Raw genomic sequence first — 20,083 nt, forward strand, 5'->3', positions numbered from 1 at the left:
CCCAATCCTTAGAATGTAGCTTTTTCTCTTGTTAGGGCATATAAGTGTCCAACTTTTCAAGAATAACTTCACACTTCAAAGGTGGTAGCTCTTGCCATTTTCCTTATACTTAGTTACTTTTTTATTTTTTATTTTTTATATTTTTAAGGGTACTAGGTAAGAAGAATAATGTGCTTTAAGTTTTGCACTAACTCCTGAATAGGGTGTATTAACAATTAAACACAATGAAAAGTAAATGTTTTACAAGGTGTCATAATCCTAAACTTAAGAATTTTCAACATTAAACTAAAGCCATCATGAATCTCTACACTTACCATTAATACACATGAAATGTCCATCCCTCATTTAAAGATATATATTGCCCTCAATGTACTATGCAATATGAAACAAAGAGACAATTAATGCAAAAATGTAAGAAGGAATGAACAAAAGAAATTGATACTTCCCCGATAAAAATTTGACGAGTTACACCTACAAAACCAAGTGTGCAGTTCCCCCTCTCGTCTTAATATGTGCTCCTTGATACTGGAGGCTTGTTTAGACAAGTGGGAAGAGATGAAAGAGTCATAAGGGAGACATAAAGGGTTAAGTGCATATCAAATCATAAACAAAGTACAACTGTAGGCAAAGCGAAAATAAAAGACTCAAAAGAATGGCCCATTGTGAGTACATGACCAAAATACAAGGTAGTATAACTCTAACCGTGCCTGTGTAGATTGTAGGTTACTATTGAAAAATGGTGCACGACCTTGTACACGGGCATGCAAATCACCATCAGCTCATGTACTTCTCTGTTTTGCCGAAAGAATAAAATTCTCTTCACCTAGGAGATACATGGCCAGAACCCAAGTATACACGATGGTGTACACAATCGTGTACTTTCTATAGATTCTGAACTGACACTAATGAGCTCAAAATCCTCAGAACTTGGTACTGCGAATAAAGGCCAAACATCTAAGAATCAACACAACATACACTCAACCTACAATTTATTCAAAACATTTCAAAACAAACAAAATATGTGGAAACCTCAAAGAAACTTCGGTTGCCTATCAAGAAGCGTTTGTTTTACGTCATTAGCTTGACATACCTCTTCCTTACCTTATGGAGGCTTAAAAAGAGTATGCTCCTCCATGCTAGTAATTGCATAACTGCTTCCTATAAAGTACAAACTTACTTGCCGAGGTTGAGTATAGGGTTGTAAACGAGCCAAGCTGAGCCGAGTATCACCAGGCTTGAGCTCGGATCTAGTATAGTATTCGAAGGCTCGAGCTCGGCTCGAGCTCGTTTGAGCCATTTTTTTTGTGCTCGAGCTCGGCTCACTGAAAAGCTCAAGTAGCTCAAGCTCGGCTCATTTAAGTTCGATTAGCTTGTATACAAAAGTATTTTAGTAATTTAATATAGTTTATATAATTATGTATTTTTGTAATTTATATATAAATAATTTAATATTTTATATATAAAAGCTCGTCTAGGCTCGCGAGCCTTACGAGCTGAGTATTTTTTGGCTCAAGCTAGGCTCGTCAACGTAAACAAGCAGCTCGAGCTTGGCTCGGCTTGTGAAAAATTGAATCGAATTCGGGCATTGACCGAGCCGATCTCGAGTAGCTCATGAATAGCTTGGCTCATTTACACCCCTAGTTGAGTACTTGTTAGATGCTTCAACCTTCTTATTTTAGGCCTCCATCGGAATAATTTGGGTTGGTAATTGTCTAATCTCAGCACAGGTGGGTCATTGGATGGTTTAAATTTCTTACCCACATTTTCCCTAATTCCCAGCATCTTTTTCTTGCTTTGTATGGGTTGATCAATTCCACAAAAAAGTTGTGTGTTTAATTACTTTGGACTTTACTTCTTCCTCTAACATTTCAGCTTGACAGAAATATGGCTTCAACAAACTTCCATGTAGAGTTTCTTTCTCATAAACACACAATTCATTCAAGTAATCTGATAAGTGCTTGAAAGTGCATAATTTTCATATTATTTACACTACATTTAGCATAAGATTTTACATGTTTAGCACTCAATTAATATGGAATATCATTCTTTTGTTCACCACGGCCTTTTATTTTGTTTTAGGGCCAAAAAAAAGAGAATTTGGGGGGCATTTTGAAGCAAAATGGACTAAGTTGCTGAATCTAAGCTTTACCACAGCTCACAACGGCTGTGGTGACATCTAACCACGGCTGTCGTCCACTCTTAACACTATCATTATCAAGCCTTGACAGTGTGGACTCACTGGGAGGAACATATAAGCCACAACATCCTCAGCACGGCCATTATGAATCCATCAAGACTATGATCCACCCACACAATGCTTAGAGAAGCCGTGCCAGGACGTGACTTGGAGCCCACACAATAACTTACTCACCATGGGTATTACAACGCTTGTGGTGAGGCCTTGGAGGACTTGACACTATATAAATCCTAGGGTTTTCTGATCTATAGGAGGTTCTTTTGCCGAATAAGGTAGGGCGACTGGAGTTTTGGAGATCTGAGCGATGGGAGACGACTTTCATCACTATTTTAGCAGATTCTGCTGAGTTTTTCCAAGGAACATTCAACATAAATCATTAGAAGGTGGCGCGCGAAGAGATTCAGTGCCATCTTGTCAATCTTGGAATCCTCTCGACCTCAACCTTTGGAGATCTATTGGAGGAAGTTAGTTTAGGAATTCTTTATACATTATTCTTTATTCTTGTGGATCTATTTTTGTACATATCTTTATTCTTGATCCATAGGACCCCAATCCGAGGAAAATTGCATGTCTAGATATTTTGATGATAGCTTATAAACTTTGATTGATTATTCAATAAATCTATCTAGTATTTTGTGATTCATTCCATGTTTCTTGAATGCTTATCTTGTTAACATGGTGAGGAAGATATGCCCCTACATTAGAACACACATGCCATGTTAGATCTATGCATGCGCTAAGAGATTAGGTATAGCTAGGTTTCTAGATTAGGGATTAATTACTCCTTCGGCTTAGGGTTTGATTTGTCCTTTCTAGAGGAATTCTTGTACTTAAGGCAAATATAGGAGGTTGGGATAGGAAGATATTCCATCTTAAGTTCCTAGTGATTTAGACATGGTTGCCAAGAGATTGGGACCAATAGGCATTTGAATTCCCCTAGTCCAATACTAGAATATGATTGTTATACTCAATGCATACCATAAATAACAATCAAGAAAACTGTTATACATCTACCCAACTCCTTCAAATTGTGCTTAATGATCCTCCACTGTATTGTTTAGTAAATTGTAGAACTTGAATAATGAAACAACGTAAAAGTTTATGCTATTAATTAAGTGAAAAGGAAGTAATAGGAGCCTTTCACCGTTCCTGGAGAAATATGATCCTCGTGCTTACCCATGAGGTATTACTTGATGACCCATACACTTGCGTTATTCACAGAATCACTTTAACATTATTTGCATATTCATATGTTCACAACACACACTCACTAATTGGTCACTTGTTGCCCCAAAAAGGTCAAAACAATCAAAGAATAGCCCCTCTTTTTCACAAGCCTTTTATACCTCCAGAAATAGGATAAGTGCATGGACTTGTACATGGGCATGTTCCCGGCCGTGTATCTTGGCTGTGACGCTCAATGTTCTCAAGAAAATACTGCCTTATAAGAGTTACACGGGCAAAATATGAAGTACACGGGCTTCTATTTTGGCTGTGTAACTCTCGAAATTTTGTTTGCTCTGCACTGGGAGTTAAATGGACTTGTAACCAGGATATGTAAAAGTACATGGTTATGTACAGAGGCGTGTACATGGCTGTGTATCTCTCTAGAAACCAAAATACAAAAGCATAAAAATACTGTAGTAGTGTAATGCAGGTGTGCTACTGTAGCCAAGTTACTGTAGTAGTGAAATCTGGAGAAGTACACAGGCGTGTTCATGGTCGTGTATTTCTTTGGAAGCTTTCCATTTCTTCAATTTCGCTCTGTTTCACTCCCATTTTTGTCCTTTGGTTTTGAAACACATGTATTTTAGCCTATAGATACAAAAAGGAACTATTAAGTACCAAAACATTTAAAAATCAACTTAAAGGCAAGTATAATTGCACGAAATTACATGTGGTAAACTATATAGTTAAGCACTTATCATGCTTTATTAAGGACTTCTCAAAAATCACTTGTCCTTTAACAAAGCTACATGAGACGGATGCCCCTTTGAGTTTGGTGATGAGTGTTTAATGTCCTTTAATTTGTTAATAAAGAAGCTCACACAAGCTCCAATTTTAATCACACTGAATTGGAATCAACCTTTTGAACTCATGTGTGACACAAGTGACCATGCTGTGGGTGTTGTTTTAGGATAACGACAAGATAAGCATTTTTAGCAGATCTATTATGTGAGCAAAACACTCACAAGTGCTCAAGAGAACTACACACCATATAGGAGCTGTTGGCAGTTGTGTTTGCTTTCGAAAAATTCAGATCATACCTTATTTAATCTAAAGTAACTATTTTCATGGATCATTCGACACTCAGGTATCTTTTGAGTAAAGTAGACACAAAACTGAGGATTATTCATTGGGTGCTATTGCTACAGGAATTTGATATGGATCATTTATCTCCTTTGGAGTTGAAACTAAAGAATCACGATATCAAGTAATTAATGAATCATCTAATAAGTTCCAATTACATCCTGGTGATATTAGGACCACATATACATGTGTTTTTAATACGTTCAAACATAGTTATGACCATTTAAGCTATATTTTCATAATGTACATCAGACCATATCATGCACATCGGAACAAATGCATCAAAGTTTCACCCACCATTATATGCTTTACTATGTTTACTAATCTTAACAAGCACAAAGCTTGGGCGTCAGGATTAAATGCATGTAACTGCTAATTCAAAATCATGAAATAACAAAATTTGAAAAAAGACATGATACCTATTGTAGTTGGCAAAACCATTAAATAATTGAGAAACAAGAACATTTCCAGGACTATCCGAAGAATTCAGATAAAGAGGTGTTAAAGGATCACTAACCGATAATTAACAAGAGGAACTCCCCGTTCTTGGCCAGCACTCGCCATTGAAACAAAGTAAACACAGCAAGAAATGCAGCAGAATCGATGCACAATAAAATCAATCAGATGAAAAGATGAGAAAAACAACAAAAACTCTCTGATACCATGAATCTCAGCCTACGACATTGTTCTTCATCAAGAAAATCAACCGATCAATTACAAGACATTGTGTTTTAATATTGTTTCAATGTAACAACACCTTTATTTATTTTAACAACCTAATGCTAAATTGGCATAATTGATGCTGATCTGGCTGGCCAAGTCCTTTTATATTCGAACAGAAGAACCCATTCTCCCTCAGTGTTGCTTTCCATCATCTGCTCCTAAAATGGGGGGCAATGTTGACAGGTGGAACAATGTACATATAAATTAGACAAATGACATTCATCATTAAAAATAAAAAGAAAAAAAAATTTTGAATATAAGAGTGTGTTACCTGAGGTTTTGTGCAAGTGAGCTAAAAAAAACCTTTTGAATTCCCATAACAGTCAGTCAGTCTCCTTAGATCATGTTCAACATCAGACTCCCCAATTTTTGAAGCAGCCTTATCAAGAAACTTCACTACCTTTTTCTTTGTTTCATATAGATCATCATCAGTTCCTAGTTTATACCTGCAATATGAACAAATTTTCTGTAGCTTTATTAATAAACTTCAGTGCCTTTTTCTTGATTTCATATGGATAATCATCAGTCCCCAAATCATACCTACAATATGGACAAGTTTCGTTGATCTCTAGTCAGCTAAGGAGACAGTCTCTATGGTGCAAGTGGCCATAGGGCATTTGCTTGCCCTTCTTCCCGATTAGAATGGAATTTGTGCAAATGCAGCACTGCTGATCACCCATCTCTGAGGTGATGGTCACATCAAGAAGCTCTTGAACAGCTGAGACACAAGCAAGAGCATACGGTGAAGCATCATCCACAAACTTTGACATAGAATCCATGAAAAAGTCCATGGGTCTAGAGCTGATCAGAGTTGATAGAAATATCTTGATTGAATGGCATTTTGCAAGGGCTGCATGCAGATCTATCCATGGAAGAGAAAGAGCCCGAGTTATTTCCACTTTGAGAACTCCCGTCTCAACTAGCCGGGTGATAAATTCAGCAAACAGCTTTACATCTTGTGGAGAAACGAAATCAAAGAAGATGGACGATGACACAATGGTGGTGGATGATGAAGAAGAAGCCGATGGATCATCCGGAAGGCTGATGTAGTCTTCCACGTGTTTGCTGCTGCATAGTGGGCAGGAGAGCTCACCGGAGGAGGAGGGATAGGTGAAAGCAAAGGCCTCGGAATATAGATGTGAGAGACCGCCCTCTTAAGAGTGACAGATTAGACAGACAGACAGACAGATGGGCCCACAGGCCCCTTATGGCGAGCACCTCTCATCAATTGATCCGGGCTCGCCATAAAAGCGAGATAAAGAGTAGGTCGCGGGTTTGATCCCCAAAGGGTATGAATTTCGCAGCTACTGTATGATGAGGGGCCCATGAGCCTATATGTCTGTATGTCTGTCTGTCTGTCTGTCTGTCTGTCTGATCTGTCGCTCTTAGGAGGACGGTCTTTCACAATAGATGACAGTGGTGGCATTTGAATTGGTTGATGAGATCTATCAGGAGGGGATCGATGAAGATGGAGATAGAGATCGAGAAGAAGAGAATATTGAGAAGAGACAAAGGGCGTGAAGCTGAACCAAAAGGATTGTTGGTGGAGTCTTGGAGAAGACGACACACTAAATGGCGCGAATTTATACAGAAATCCAAAGACGGTGATTCGCACCTAAAAAAAAAGAATTTGAATTTGAAAACTCGGCAACCGGATCCAAATCCGGATCCGTTTTCGGGTTTAGATCCGATAAACATTTTATTTAAGTATCAACTGAATAAATATATTAACATATTAAATAAATATAAATATATTTTTATATCATTATATTTATATTTTAAAATATTTTAAAAATGTGTAATAATTATATATATATTAAATAAATATTTATTGCAAATAAAATTTAATAATTTATCTAGTTAATTATGATAATTAAATTGAATAATGATTAACAAAAATTACTTAATTTATATATTTAATCATAATAATTAAATTGAAATAACAACATAATTATTAAAAGAATATGTTTCTTTTAATGAGTTTCTTTAGTGTTTTGATTTGCATTATTTCCCTAACTTTTATATTGGGCTTACACAAATTTATATATAAAAAAAAATTGCAAATATATTTTTCATATTCTTTAAAAGAAAATTTCATGTGTTTTAGTGCTTTATTAATTATTAAGACCATTTATGCTGGAACAGATTTTGGATTGACTGGATCTCGATTTTCATGTAGATGACCGTGTGTGTTGACACAAAATTTCCAATTAATTATTATTATCTGTTATGTAAATTCTTACATAATAAATTTGTTTGGGTTGTTAATTTTGTATAATTTGGAATTTAAAATTATATATTTTGATGATGGTATTTTTCTGGCTTTTTCATATTTGAATGCTATTTATACACTTCATATGCTCACAAAAATGATTACATTAATCAATATAACAATAAAAGAGTTAATTGTTTTAAAGGTAAGATCACATTATTTTGAGATTTTAGTGCGAATTGTGTTATTGTTAAGTACATCACATTTTAATAAATACAAGTGCTTATATTTATAAATGTTAATGGATACTAATTTTGGGTAAATTAATAAATAGTTGAATTTCAAAGGCTTCCTAAAATTTGGGTAGGGTTCAAAGAAATCGCTTCAATAGTTTTACGAGTCATTTCACTAATAAGAATCATAAATAATTATCTCCATATCTATTTACTTCTTGACAAATCTTAAATGATCGGTATTTATCTCTTAATTAACTTTAAAAAAAATTAAAGAAACTCCACCCATTTTATACCCGTTGACTCCAACATTGCATGCTCTTTGTATTTTTACCACCTATAGTTAAGTATTTTAGTATGTTGACATGCGATTGTTGGCAAAATTTTAGAAAGATCGATGTGTTACATGCTCATATGGTAAATATAACTTATACAATAATCTCTTAAATTTAATCGGTTATTTATCATGAAGTTTGAGATTATTAAAGTAAATATTTGTTTATCTACATATAGATATGAGTTTTTTTTTTGGCATCAGATTAGTTTTTAGTAAAAAAATTAAAATAAATAATAAAAAACATAAAAAATGAGATAAGCCATACTTTGGATCCGGGTACACCAAGGGGCCGTTTGGTTCATGGTAATGATATATTACGACGTAATGTGATTATCGTGTTAATAAGATCGTGAATGTTATATGCCCAGAAATGTTATGGTAATATATATCAACAATGTTTGGTTGAAAACTCATATTACATAGTAATCAACTTGGTAATGTTCTAAATTTTTGAAAATACCATTGTGTCTACCATTTTGTGCAAGTTTAAATTTTAAGTAAAATAAAATTTTGGATAAAAAAATAAATTTTGAAGTTGAACATATTCCCAAAATAATATTCAAATTTAATTTTTTTTATTCAATGAATAAAGTATAAAAATTATTATCTTTAAATAAAGGGCATATTTGTCCAAAAAATGTTTCAGATTACCACCCACTTGATATTTCAACATAACCACTTATTTTGGTGGTAATGAGATTACCAAGTTTTATAATAATCTTCCAAGGTTGATAATAAAAAATTACCATCAATATTACCACTGCCACCAATCCATAACAGACGTAATGTTTTCAAGTTACCGAGAACCAAATGACCCTCAAAAGTAGACCAAACCCTCTAAGAAAAACACACGTGTCATCGTTCCATTCCTCGTTTTAACAAACCCTGTTTGGTAAGGCACAGGAGATCCAATTCCATTTCGTTCGTTCGCCCAAAACTTTCATGCGAAAGGGGTCGCATATTCGGTTCGTAGATCGTTTCTAAACCCTCGATCGAGTTATTGGACGGTTGGATTACTCTCGAGCTCGATGGGGCGACAGAGCTGCATCAATGGACGACAGCCAGTACTCCTTCTCCCTCACCACTTGCAGGTACTCTCCTCATCGATCCTCCTTCTCCCTTCTCGCTTCTCTGCTTCTAACCCTCGATCTCTGAGTTGTTGATGTCTTGATCCATTGTGCAGCCCTTCGGGGAAGCTTGTCCAGATCGAGCACGCTCTAATGGCTGTTGGATCCGGCCAAACGTCAATCGGGATCAAAGGTAATCACTCTGCATATGGTTTTGGTGCTGTACCCTCAGAATTTGTTTGCAATTGATTGGTGTGCCTTTATTTTTTATTCTGCGATTTTGAGGTAAGTTGTTGATATTCATGTTTGTTTACTTTGTGTGTTTTGATGATGCTTCGAGATTGGTCATTATGTAATTACTTGAGTAATTTGCTGAAGAGTTGAAAAAAATTCGGCATTAGTTAACCAAAAATGCATGAAGTTTAGTATGGAATCATCATGGTTTGCTTTCATAGGAAGAGCCATTTGTTTCTATGATATTGACATTTAGTATGATAGACATTAATTAGTTGTTCTCTAGTTGAATGTGTTGCATGAGAAAAGTAAAAAATCTGTCTGTAAGATGAAGAATAATGGCACAATACTTTCTGCTGACCCCGTCTTGCCATTTTTAGTGAAAATACCTACAATTGCTCTGCTCCTGTGTGGGAAAATTCTATATTAAACTGATTGAGTAATTTCATATAAAATTTTTTATTTCACTGTGTGAGTTATGTGCTGCTTGTTGATGCCTTTTATCAGATTTACCATCCTTTTCATTGTCATAGCTGATTTCAGTCCATTTTCTAATGCACCATTATACTTATTTATCTTGACTGCAGCTGCAAATGGAGTTGTTATCGCAACTGAGAAGAAATTGTCCTCTATTTTAGTGGACGAGACATCCGTAAGGCTATGTTTGATATTTTTACTCTGTTTTAATGATGCCCTTTCTATTGTTGCTTTGATTTAATATGAATATCAAGCAAAATTTTTTTAGAGCATGTCCTTACTCATACTCTGCAATACATGCATTCAATATGTGAACTTGATCAGTGGCTCATTGTCCTCACTAAGCTGTTTCTCTTATTATATTGAGCAAACAATTGCTAGCCATTTCAAATTAATTTTTGAGATTGAACATTGCCATTCTGAAACATCTGTTTGCATTATTATTTGATTTTATGTATGCTGCCCTTGGAAAATGGGCATACTTCATGTCAATATTTTATCTAATTTCAGGTGCAAAAGAGCCAGCTGATGACAACAAACGTTGGTGTTGTTTACAGGTTCTCTTTTCTACTCAAGAGACATGCAAATTGGTATATGGAAATTTATAGCTGTCTACTTTAAATAATGCCTGCTTGAATATATTAATAGTGTATTAAGCGTGTAACTTCTCTAACTGTTACAATCACTTATTTTTGGATTTTAAATTAGATGAGGTTTTATTGTTGTTTCTTCTATCTTGGCACAAACAAAAATTCCATGAAAATTTCATTGTGCTTTCTAATTGGAGTGCTCTCTCTGTTTGAGTTTAACTATTATTTCACATGGTTAGTACATTTTGTGTGATTTCATCACAGAAATACTGGGAAGTAATGCTTGTGAAAAGATGTTAACCCAGAATGATCCCTTAAGAGAACCTGCAGGGTCCAAAGATAAAATGGATTTCTTGTCTAACATGAAAATTGTTCCACACATGCTAAATCTCATCAACTGTGTGAAGAAAAAAATGTGAGCTTGTATACTGTATTATATGCGGATGATTTGCCATGTTTGATGTACATATCAACTTCAGCTAACAGCTTATTAATCAAATTGTTCTTGAAATTTGGTAAAGTTGGTCAGTTTACATTTATGATTGTATATCAGGTATACATTTCCATGTCAATGTGAACATATGCTTAGCAATGCCCATTTTAAACACGTCACTTATCAACTCTCTTCTAGTACCTTCACTTTCAATAAACATTGCCGAGAAGTTTGAACATGCACTCTCTTCAGATTGTTATTCGCAGCCCCTCTACAGTAGCTTCTAATTTTTGCGACCCCCCTGCATTAGTTTCTTATTGCATTCCCTATCCTGTCATTCTAGTTATGTTCATCTTAAACTAATAAGTTTGGTTCTTCTTTGGGTATTTCATTTAACAAGATTGTAATGCCTTTTTTAATCTTTTGTGTGTGTGTGTAGTGGGATGGGCCCTGATTTTTGGGTTCTTGTAAGGAAAAGCAGAAAACGAGCCCAACGGTATTACCGTCTGTATAAGGTACAACTTTATGCGACAATTACTAAAATTGTTAGTCTGATTGCAGGATCTTATGATTTATGGTGCCACAGCCACCAAATGGTTCACATCATATGTGGAGCCTTTTTCTTGTATACTTGAAGCGGGACATCAATCAAAATTGCAGAATCGTGTGGATTTTGATATTTACAATCCTACATGTTTCTACATATTTCTTATTCCATGTCTTGTTTCATACTAAAATAACTAGTCTCTGCTTGGTTTGATGCGGTATAGAGGAAAATAAAATAACAGAAAATTATGAGGGAAGTAAAAATTTATGTGTTGGATTTCGTTCTAGTTCTGTTTTTCATGAGAACTAGTTTACATTGGCGTATTACATAGGTATCTAGATATGCTAATAAATTGGTGATTTGGAGTGGTAAAATTAGTTTTATAAAAGCTCCTCTGTTGAATATGATTTTGGAGATCTCTATATCTTATCATTTCTGAGTAATTGTTAAAAGCTCATGAACAACACTCTAGAGTCTGAACATGTTGTGTCCCCTAGCTGCAACTCTAAGTGCAAGTTAGTTTCAGTGTTATCACAAATTTTAAGTTATTTGAAGAGTTTGTAAAATCTTACATTTTTTGACCTGATCCTAGGTAGTCCCACATTTATTAGACTACAGATTTCTCCTAGTTGAGCTTGCTTTAGTAGATTTAGAGCATCACTATGTGACTGCTCTCAGAGATGAGGCTTTGATAGTGTTTGCATATTGTGAATTTCAGCAAGCTACTTTATTTGAGGTTATGTTCTTTGTAGGTTATCTCAATGTGTTAATATTTCTGTATATTAGATCATCTACTGCGTGTGCGAGACTACAGTGTTTCATGCAATCTTTATTTGGTTTTTAACGGTGCTTGTTTGTGAAGTACCTGCCTTTTTACAAATTGATAAGGTGAAGTTTTATGTTGTCTTTCGTATTTCTTGTAGCAGATAGCCCTATTCTTAATGTTTGTTTTATTTTATTTTTTATCATCATTTCAGGAGACTATTCTTGTAAACTGTTATGCAAGAGTTCACTCAATCTGGGTATTTTCATGCTCTCAAAATTTCTCTCTTCAATAATTTTCACAAAAAAAAAAAGAAGCAAAGAAAGAAGTAAAAAAAAAATTTCTTATTGCTTATGATTCCATTAAGAAAGCGATAGAAATAGACTTTTTTCCCAGGTTGTTGAACTGTTATATTTTTAACACCTTATTCCTTTTTTTTTTTTCTTTCCTTAGTGCTGTGAAGCCATTTGGAGTTTCCCTACTTGTTGCTGGCTATGATGATTATGGTTTACAACTTTATCAGGTTTTCAACAAAGTTTAGTGCTGGATGTTTGTAAACTATTTTGGATTGGTTTTTATTGCTATGAAATACCTAGATTTCATCTCATTCTTTGCTTGCCTCTTGCTTTATTTTATTATACCTGAGTTGTATTTTGGCTTTTCTGCTGTAAATCATACTCTTTTTTGGTGCAGCAGTTATGATTTGCAGGAGATGATTTTTTACACTTCTCACATACATTTTTGTCTCTTGAAAAATTTTCTTTTTAGGTTGACCCATCAGGTTCATACTTCTCATGGAAAACATCTGTTATGGGGAAGAATGTTTCTAATGCAAAGACTTTCCTTGAGAAGAGGTACAAAATTGGTTGCAAGGCTACTATCAGATGACGTTTTGTATAGAACAATTATTAATAATTATTTGAAGGGATTTCGTTTTATTTTCTGAAAGTTCTGTTGATAATCAAAGTACCATTGACGTGTTTTGCTTGTCCGGTTTCTTCTTATAGTTCAGCATGTATAATGTCTGCATCTTTCCTGTGTAAGAGGAAAGTAATATATGAATGTGGTGTGATTATTGTGCCCACTTGCATTGTTTGTAGCAAAATTCTAGCCAGTATCCAGTTTTCTCCATAAACTATTTTTGCAAAGTGCATTGCTTTTCTAGGCAGGGTGTTGGCCGTAGTTCTTTTTCGTTTTCTGGAGTTATTTCTGTTACTTCATTATCTTTCATTAGCTCTTAATTACTTCTTGGTTTGTATGTACACTGATGGTATTGAACTTAATGATGCTGTTCACACTGCCATTTTGATTCTGAAAGAAGGGTATTTTATACATTAGACTGCTCAACTTACCTTGATTACTGAAAGATATATTGGCAACTTTTTAATAAGTAATGTTTTAAACAATAGGTTTGAGGGCCAAATTTCAGGCAAGAACATTGAGACTGGGATAATTGGCTCTGACAGAAAATTCAGGTATACTTCTTAGTTTTTGCTCAATGCTTTGAGATTTTACTTCTATCACAAGCTACAATGGAGTAAATATGTCAGAGATAAATTAATTCAGATTTAATCATAAAATTTTTTGAAATTATTTTACATACCTGGACTGAGTAATTCGTAAATAATTAAAATTTGCTCCATTAATGCTATAAAGTCAGTTGTTAACTTCATGGTGGAATTTGAAGACACTCTGCATCTTGGTGCAATTTTAAAATACTCGGTTGCTTCTCATTTCCGCTGACATCTAAATTTCAGCACTTTCTCATATCATGCCAACCTCTTTCTTTATCTGAACTTTCAAGTGTTCCTCAATTTTCAGTTTGCCTCTGCACTCTTTCTGTTTTCATTTTGAACAGGAATGTTGTGGCATCGTAGTTTGACTAGATGGAAAGAAATTATCATATCTTATTTTCTGTTTTATTTTTGTTTTTATTTTATTTTTTAGGTCTGGTGCTTAAGCTTAACTTAATGAATGATGCTGGAGGCAAATCTCAGGGTTTTTTAGGTGCACTCCTCATTGATCCTCCTTCTTCGCTTCTCTGCTTTGTGTTGTTGATGTATTGATCCATTGTGCAGTCCTTCCGGGAATCTTGTCCAGATCGAGCATGCTCTAATGGCTGTTGGATCCAGACAAACATTGCTCGGGATCAAAGGTAATCCCTCTGCATATAGTTTTGGTGTTGCACACGTGCACCCTCTAAAATTTTTTTGCAGGTGATTGGTGTGCCTATGTTTTTTTCTCCTGTGATTTACTTTATTTGTAAGATGAAGGGGAATGACACAAAACTTTCTGCTGACCCTGCCTTGCCATTCTTAGTGAAAATACCCTTAGTTGCCCTGCTTCTGTGTGGGATTTTTTTTTTATTAAACTGCTTAACTAATTTCATATAAATTTTGTTTTATGTCACTCTGTGAGTTATGTGGTGCTTGTTGATGCCTTTTTATCAGATTTATCATCCTTTTGCTTGTCATAGCGGATTTTATTCTATTTTCTAATGCGCCATTATAAATATTATCTTGAATGTAGCTGCCAATGGGGTTGTTACTGCAACCGAGAAGAAATTGCCTTCAATCTTAGTAGACAAGATGTCCGTAGGCCTATGTTTGCTATTTTTACTCTGTTTTAAAGATGCACTTTCTATCATTGCTTTAACTTAATATGAATATCAAGCAAATTTTTTGTAGAGCATGTGCTTACTCATGCTCTGTGATACATGCACGTATTATGTGAGCTTGATCAGTGGCTGTTCTCACTGAGTTGTTTCTCTTATTATATTGAACAAGAACAAACAATGGCTAGCCATTTGAAATTAATTCTTGAGATGGAACATTGCCATTCTGAAACTTTTAGTTGCATTATTATTTGATTTTATGTATGCTGCCCTTGAGAAAATGGGCAGAATTCATATTAATATTTTATGTAATTTCAGGCGCAAAAGATTCAGCTGATGACAACAAACATTGGTGTGGTTTGCAGGTACACTTTTCTACTCAAGTGCCATCTAAATTTGGTATATGCAGTTTTCATAGCTGTTTACTTTGAATAATGCCTGCTTGAATAGATTAACAGCGCATTAAGTGTGTAACTTCTCAAACTGTTACAATCACTTATTTTTGGATTTTGAATCAGATCAGGTTTTATTACTGTTTCTTCTTTATCTTGGCGCAAACAAAAAAATTCCATGAAATTTCCTTGATACTCTCTAATTCTGAGTGCTCTCGGTTGTTTTTTTGTGTTTAACTATTATTTCACACGTTAAGTACATTTTGTGTGATTTCACCACAGAAATACTGGGAAGTAATGCATGTGAAAAGATAGTAACCTGGAATGATCCCTTAAGAGAATCTGCAGGGTTCAATGACAAAAGGGATTTCTTGACTAACACGATAAATGGTTTCGCCACATGCTAAATCTCATCAACTGTGGGAAGGTAAAAGATTTGAACTTGTATACTGTACTATATGTGTATGATATGTCATGTTTGATGTACATATCAACTTCAGCTTATTAATTAAATAATTCTTGAAATTTGGTAAAGTTGGTCAGTTGACATTTCTGATAGTATATCAGGTATACATTCCCATGTCAATGTGAACATTCTCTTAGCAATGCCCACTTTAACCTTATTTAGTCATTCTAATATTGTTCATGTTAAACTAATAATCTTGGTTCTTCTTTGGGTATTTCATTTAACAAGGTCATAATACCCTTTTTTGTTTGTTTGTTTGTTTGTTTTTTTGTTTGTTTGTTTTTTTTTTTGGGGGGTGTGTGTGTGGTGTGATGGGCCTGATTGTTGAGTTTTTGTAAAGAGAAGCAGAAAACAAGCACAGCAGTATTACCGTCTGTATAATGTACAACTTTATCCGACAGTTGCTACAATTGTTAGTCTGATTGTGGGATCTTATGATTAATGATCCCATGTGCACCAGATGGTTCACATCCTATGTGGAGCCTTTTTATTGTATACTTGAAGTGGGACATCAATCAAAATTGCAGAACTGTGTGGATTTTTTATCTTTACAATCCTTCATGTTTCTACATATTCCTTATTTTATGTCTTGTTTCATACTAAATTCTTACATTTTTTGACCTGATCCTAGGTAGTCCCACATTTACTAGTCTACAGATTTCTCCTAGTTGAGCTTGCTTTAGTAGATTTAGAGCATCACTATGTGACTGCTCTCAGAGATGAGGCTTTGATAGTGTGTGCATATTGTGAATTTCAGCAAGCTACTTTATTTGGGGTTATGTTCTTTTTAGGTTATCTCAATGTGTTAATATTTCTGTATATTAGATCCAAGGTTTAAAAAGGCGAAAGGCGTACTTGAGGCGTTTTGCTCTTATGAGGCGAGGCGTAAGCCTCGAGGCGATCCGAGGCGTAAGCCTCAACAAAAAAATTTATATATATTTTTATTTTATACAATTATTTAAAAATTTTAAACAAATAATTTTGTTGGCTACTAGAACTAGAAGTTCTATAATTTTTTATTAGTGATTGATGATCATCTTTTATTAATTTAAAAATTATTAAAAAAATTATTTTATTTATGTGCAAGAGAGTTTGTTTTGATTTCCTATCTTTGATTTCATAATTATTTATAAAACATGTTATAAAAAATACTTTTAAATAACTTGTAGATAATGAATAAAGAATAATGGTTAATGTATATTAATTATTAGTGTTAAATTAATATTTAAATTATAAACATATTAAATATTTTTATAATTTTTATTATCATCTTTGATATATTATTAATATATATTATATAATTAATTTTTTTAGAATAATCTAATTAATGGATAATGATTTGATGATTATAATTTATAAGTTTGTAAAAACCCTAGCCTCCATCGTCCATTGATAATCATAATGATTGATATTATTTAAATTATAAATATTTTTAATAATTTTTATTAACATTTTGATATATTATTATATAATTAATTTTTATTTTCAAATAATCTCAACCGTTGAATCGTTGATAATGGTTTGATTTGTAAACCCTAGCCCACGTCGCCACCATCATCATCCTCTCAAAGACGTGCCCGCTCAAAGACGCCCCCGTCGCCACCATCATCACCCGCTCAAAGACGCGCCCGCTCAAAGATGCCAGGCTCGCAACCTCAGTGCCCGCATCCTCTCCGACCTCCGCAACAACCGTCCCCTTCGGCCCTTAGTTCTTATCCATTTTTTTGTTGCTTCTTGAGGGGCGTACGCCTCTTGAGCCTCGAGGCGGAGCGCCTCACCCGGTTGAGGCGTAAGCTTCGCCACCGGCCATGGAGGCGTATGCCTCGAGGCAGGCCGTCACCGCCTTGCCTTGAGGCGCCCCTCGAGGCATACGCCTCAATCGCCTTTTTAAACCATGATTAGATCATCTACTGCATGTGCAAGACTACAGTGTTTCATGCAATCTTTATTTGGTTTTTATTGGTGCTTGTTTGTGGAGTACCTGCCTTTTGTACAAATTGATAAGGTAAAGTTTTATATTCTTTTTCATATTTCCTGTAGTAGATAGCCTTATTCTTAATGTCTTTTTTTTTATTTTTTATCATCCATTTAGGAGACTATTCATGTAACACAATTTGTAAGAGTGCAACTGTTATGCAAGAGTTCACTCAATCTGGGTATTCTCATGCTCTCAAAATTTCTTTTTCTCTTCAACAATTGTCAAAACACACCCACGACATAGAAGAAAGAAGTAAAAAGAACTTTTCCTATCGGTTATGATTCCATTAAGAAAGTGGCATAAATAGACTTTTTTTTCCAGTTGTTGAACTGATATATTTGTTACATAGGGACCCACCACCCTAATTTCTCCATAACTGCAGAGAGAATGCGTCTCACAGACGATGTGAGACTATGGACCTGAGTTAACCACTGCGTCCCAACACCCCCTGGGCCCACAGCGGATGTGGGACCTAAGATCCTAGCTCATCCAAGACACAGCTCGGCATCGACGTGGGATCCAGATACCATATTACATAGGGACCCACCACTCTAACTTCTGCATAACTGCAGTTGTGGGGAAGGTTTGGTAAGGGTATATGAAGCTAGAGAGAATGCGTCTCACATAGGGATGTCAATAATACCCATACCCGACCCGACCCGACCCGACCCGAGTTTGACGGGTAAAACCCGATTTGACCGGGTTTCGGGTCGGGTTCGGGTTTTACCCGACTTGTATGAAACGGGTGCGGGTGCGGGTATGAGAATTCTAATACCCGACCGGTACCCGAACCCGTACCCGACCCGAAATTAAAATTACTAAAATATTTATATAATATATATATATATATATGTATATATACATATATATATATATATACTAATATGTTCTACAACTTCACAATTTAGGGTTTTTTTTCCTCTTTGTTTGGTCTAGTAATTATATAATAATTTTATTTTTATTTTTATTTTTATAAAAAAATTATAATTACTTTTACGTTATTTTTATAAAAAAATAATATTTTTTTATTAATTTTTAATATTGAGGGCGGGCGGGTATACTGCATGGTACTCGATACCTCGCGTCAGAGGTGTGGGTTTGGGTTTTAAAACCCGTCGGGTTCGAGTTCGGGTTCGGGTATGTTAGTGGGGGTATCGGATGCAGATGCAGGGTATGTTAGTAGGGGTATCGAGTGCAGAGTGCACGGGTATGATAATACCCGCACCCGACCCGACCCGTTGCCATCCCTAGTCTCACAGGCGATGTGGGACTATGAACCTGAGTTAATCACTGCGTCCCAACAATATTTACCACATTATTCTTTTTTTCTTTCCTTATTGGCGTGAGGCCATTTGGAGTTTTTCCCTACTTGTTGCTGGCTATGATAATGATGGTCCACAACTTTATCAGGTATTCAACAGAGTTTAGTGCTAGGTGTTTGCAAGCAAATTTGGATTGGTTTTTATTGGTATGAAAAATTAGATTTCATCTCATTCTTTGCTTGCCTCTTGGTTTATTTTAGCATGTCTGAGTTTTATGGCCTATTCTGCTGGAAAAATCACGATCTTTTTTGGTTCAGCAATTAAGATTTGCAGGATATAATTTTTTACACCTCTTACATACATTATTTTTTCTTGAAAAATTTAATTTTTAGGTTGACCCATTCGGTTCATACTTCTCATTGAAAGCATCTGCTATGGGGAAGAATGTTTCTGATGCGAAAGTTTCCATAAGAAGAGGTACAAAATTGGTTGCAAGACTACTACCAGATGATGTTTTGCATAGAACAATTATTAATAGTTATTTCAAGGGATTTTTTTTATTTATTTTCTGAAAGTTCCATTAATTTACAAAGTACCATTGGCAAGTTTTCCTTGTCAGGTTTCTTCTTATAGTGCAGCATGTATGATGTCTGCAGCTTTCTTCTGTAAGAGGAAAGTAATAGACAAATGTAGTGTAATAATTGTGCGCACTTGCAACAAAACCAGCCACTAGGAAAAACTATTGAAATGTTTTTATAACTTTAGTTTTATTTGCTCAGATGTCCTGAAATTAGTCATCTGTTAACATGAAATATATTATTCTTCCTTGTTAAGCTTTGATTGTAGCAAAAAATTCTGGCAAGTATCCAGTTTTCTCCATAAACTATCTCAGCAAAGTGTGTTGACCGTATTTCTTTTTCTTTTCCTGGTATTATTTATGTTACTTCATTATCTTTCATTAATTCTTAATTACTTCTTTGTTTGTAGGTACACTGATGATATGGAACTTGATGATGCTGTCCATACTGCCATTTTAACTTTGAAAGAAGGGTATTTTATACGTTGGACTGCTCAGCTTTCCTTGATTACTTAAAGCTATATGGCAACTTTTTAATAGGTAATATTTTAAATAAAAAAATAATTTAGGTGAAATTAGATAGGTGTAGTTAGTGTAGTTCATCATTGGATGTTTGACATGTGGTATGAGATGAGTAATTTTTTTTAAAAAAAGTAAAGGTATTATAGGAA

The 20,083-nt window shown here is 34.8% G+C and overlaps 1 protein-coding gene across 7 annotated transcripts; it reads left to right on the forward strand.

Moving 5' to 3' along the window:
* Positions 1 to 8,988: 8,988 nt before the first annotated feature.
* LOC120272584 (proteasome subunit alpha type-2-like) lies at positions 8,989 to 20,083 on the forward strand. Of its 7 annotated transcripts, XM_039279447.1 has the most exons (14): positions 8,989 to 9,103; positions 9,196 to 9,272; positions 9,901 to 9,965; positions 10,301 to 10,380; positions 11,253 to 11,328; positions 12,892 to 12,977; positions 13,533 to 13,598; positions 14,071 to 14,130; positions 14,202 to 14,278; positions 15,056 to 15,102; positions 15,412 to 15,556; positions 18,984 to 19,041; positions 19,228 to 19,312; positions 19,823 to 19,951. In XM_039279447.1, exons 1-8 carry the CDS (start codon positions 9,063 to 9,065, stop codon positions 14,081 to 14,083), a joined length of 504 nt encoding a protein of 167 aa, XP_039135381.1. In that variant the 5' UTR covers positions 8,989 to 9,062; the 3' UTR covers positions 14,084 to 14,130; positions 14,202 to 14,278; positions 15,056 to 15,102; positions 15,412 to 15,556; positions 18,984 to 19,041; positions 19,228 to 19,312; positions 19,823 to 19,951. The 7 variants fall into 7 exon arrangements, with proteins under 7 accessions (XP_039135381.1, XP_039135380.1, XP_039135382.1 ...); XM_039279446.1 differs by lacking the exon at positions 18,984 to 19,041; XM_039279448.1 differs by lacking the exons at positions 18,984 to 19,041; positions 19,228 to 19,312; positions 19,823 to 19,951 and having other exon boundaries at positions 15,412 to 15,786.

This window comes from Dioscorea cayenensis, chromosome 11, assembly GCF_009730915.1.
Source record: "Dioscorea cayenensis subsp. rotundata cultivar TDr96_F1 chromosome 11, TDr96_F1_v2_PseudoChromosome.rev07_lg8_w22 25.fasta, whole genome shotgun sequence".
NCBI classification, from domain to species: Eukaryota; Viridiplantae; Streptophyta; class Magnoliopsida; order Dioscoreales; family Dioscoreaceae; genus Dioscorea; species Dioscorea cayenensis.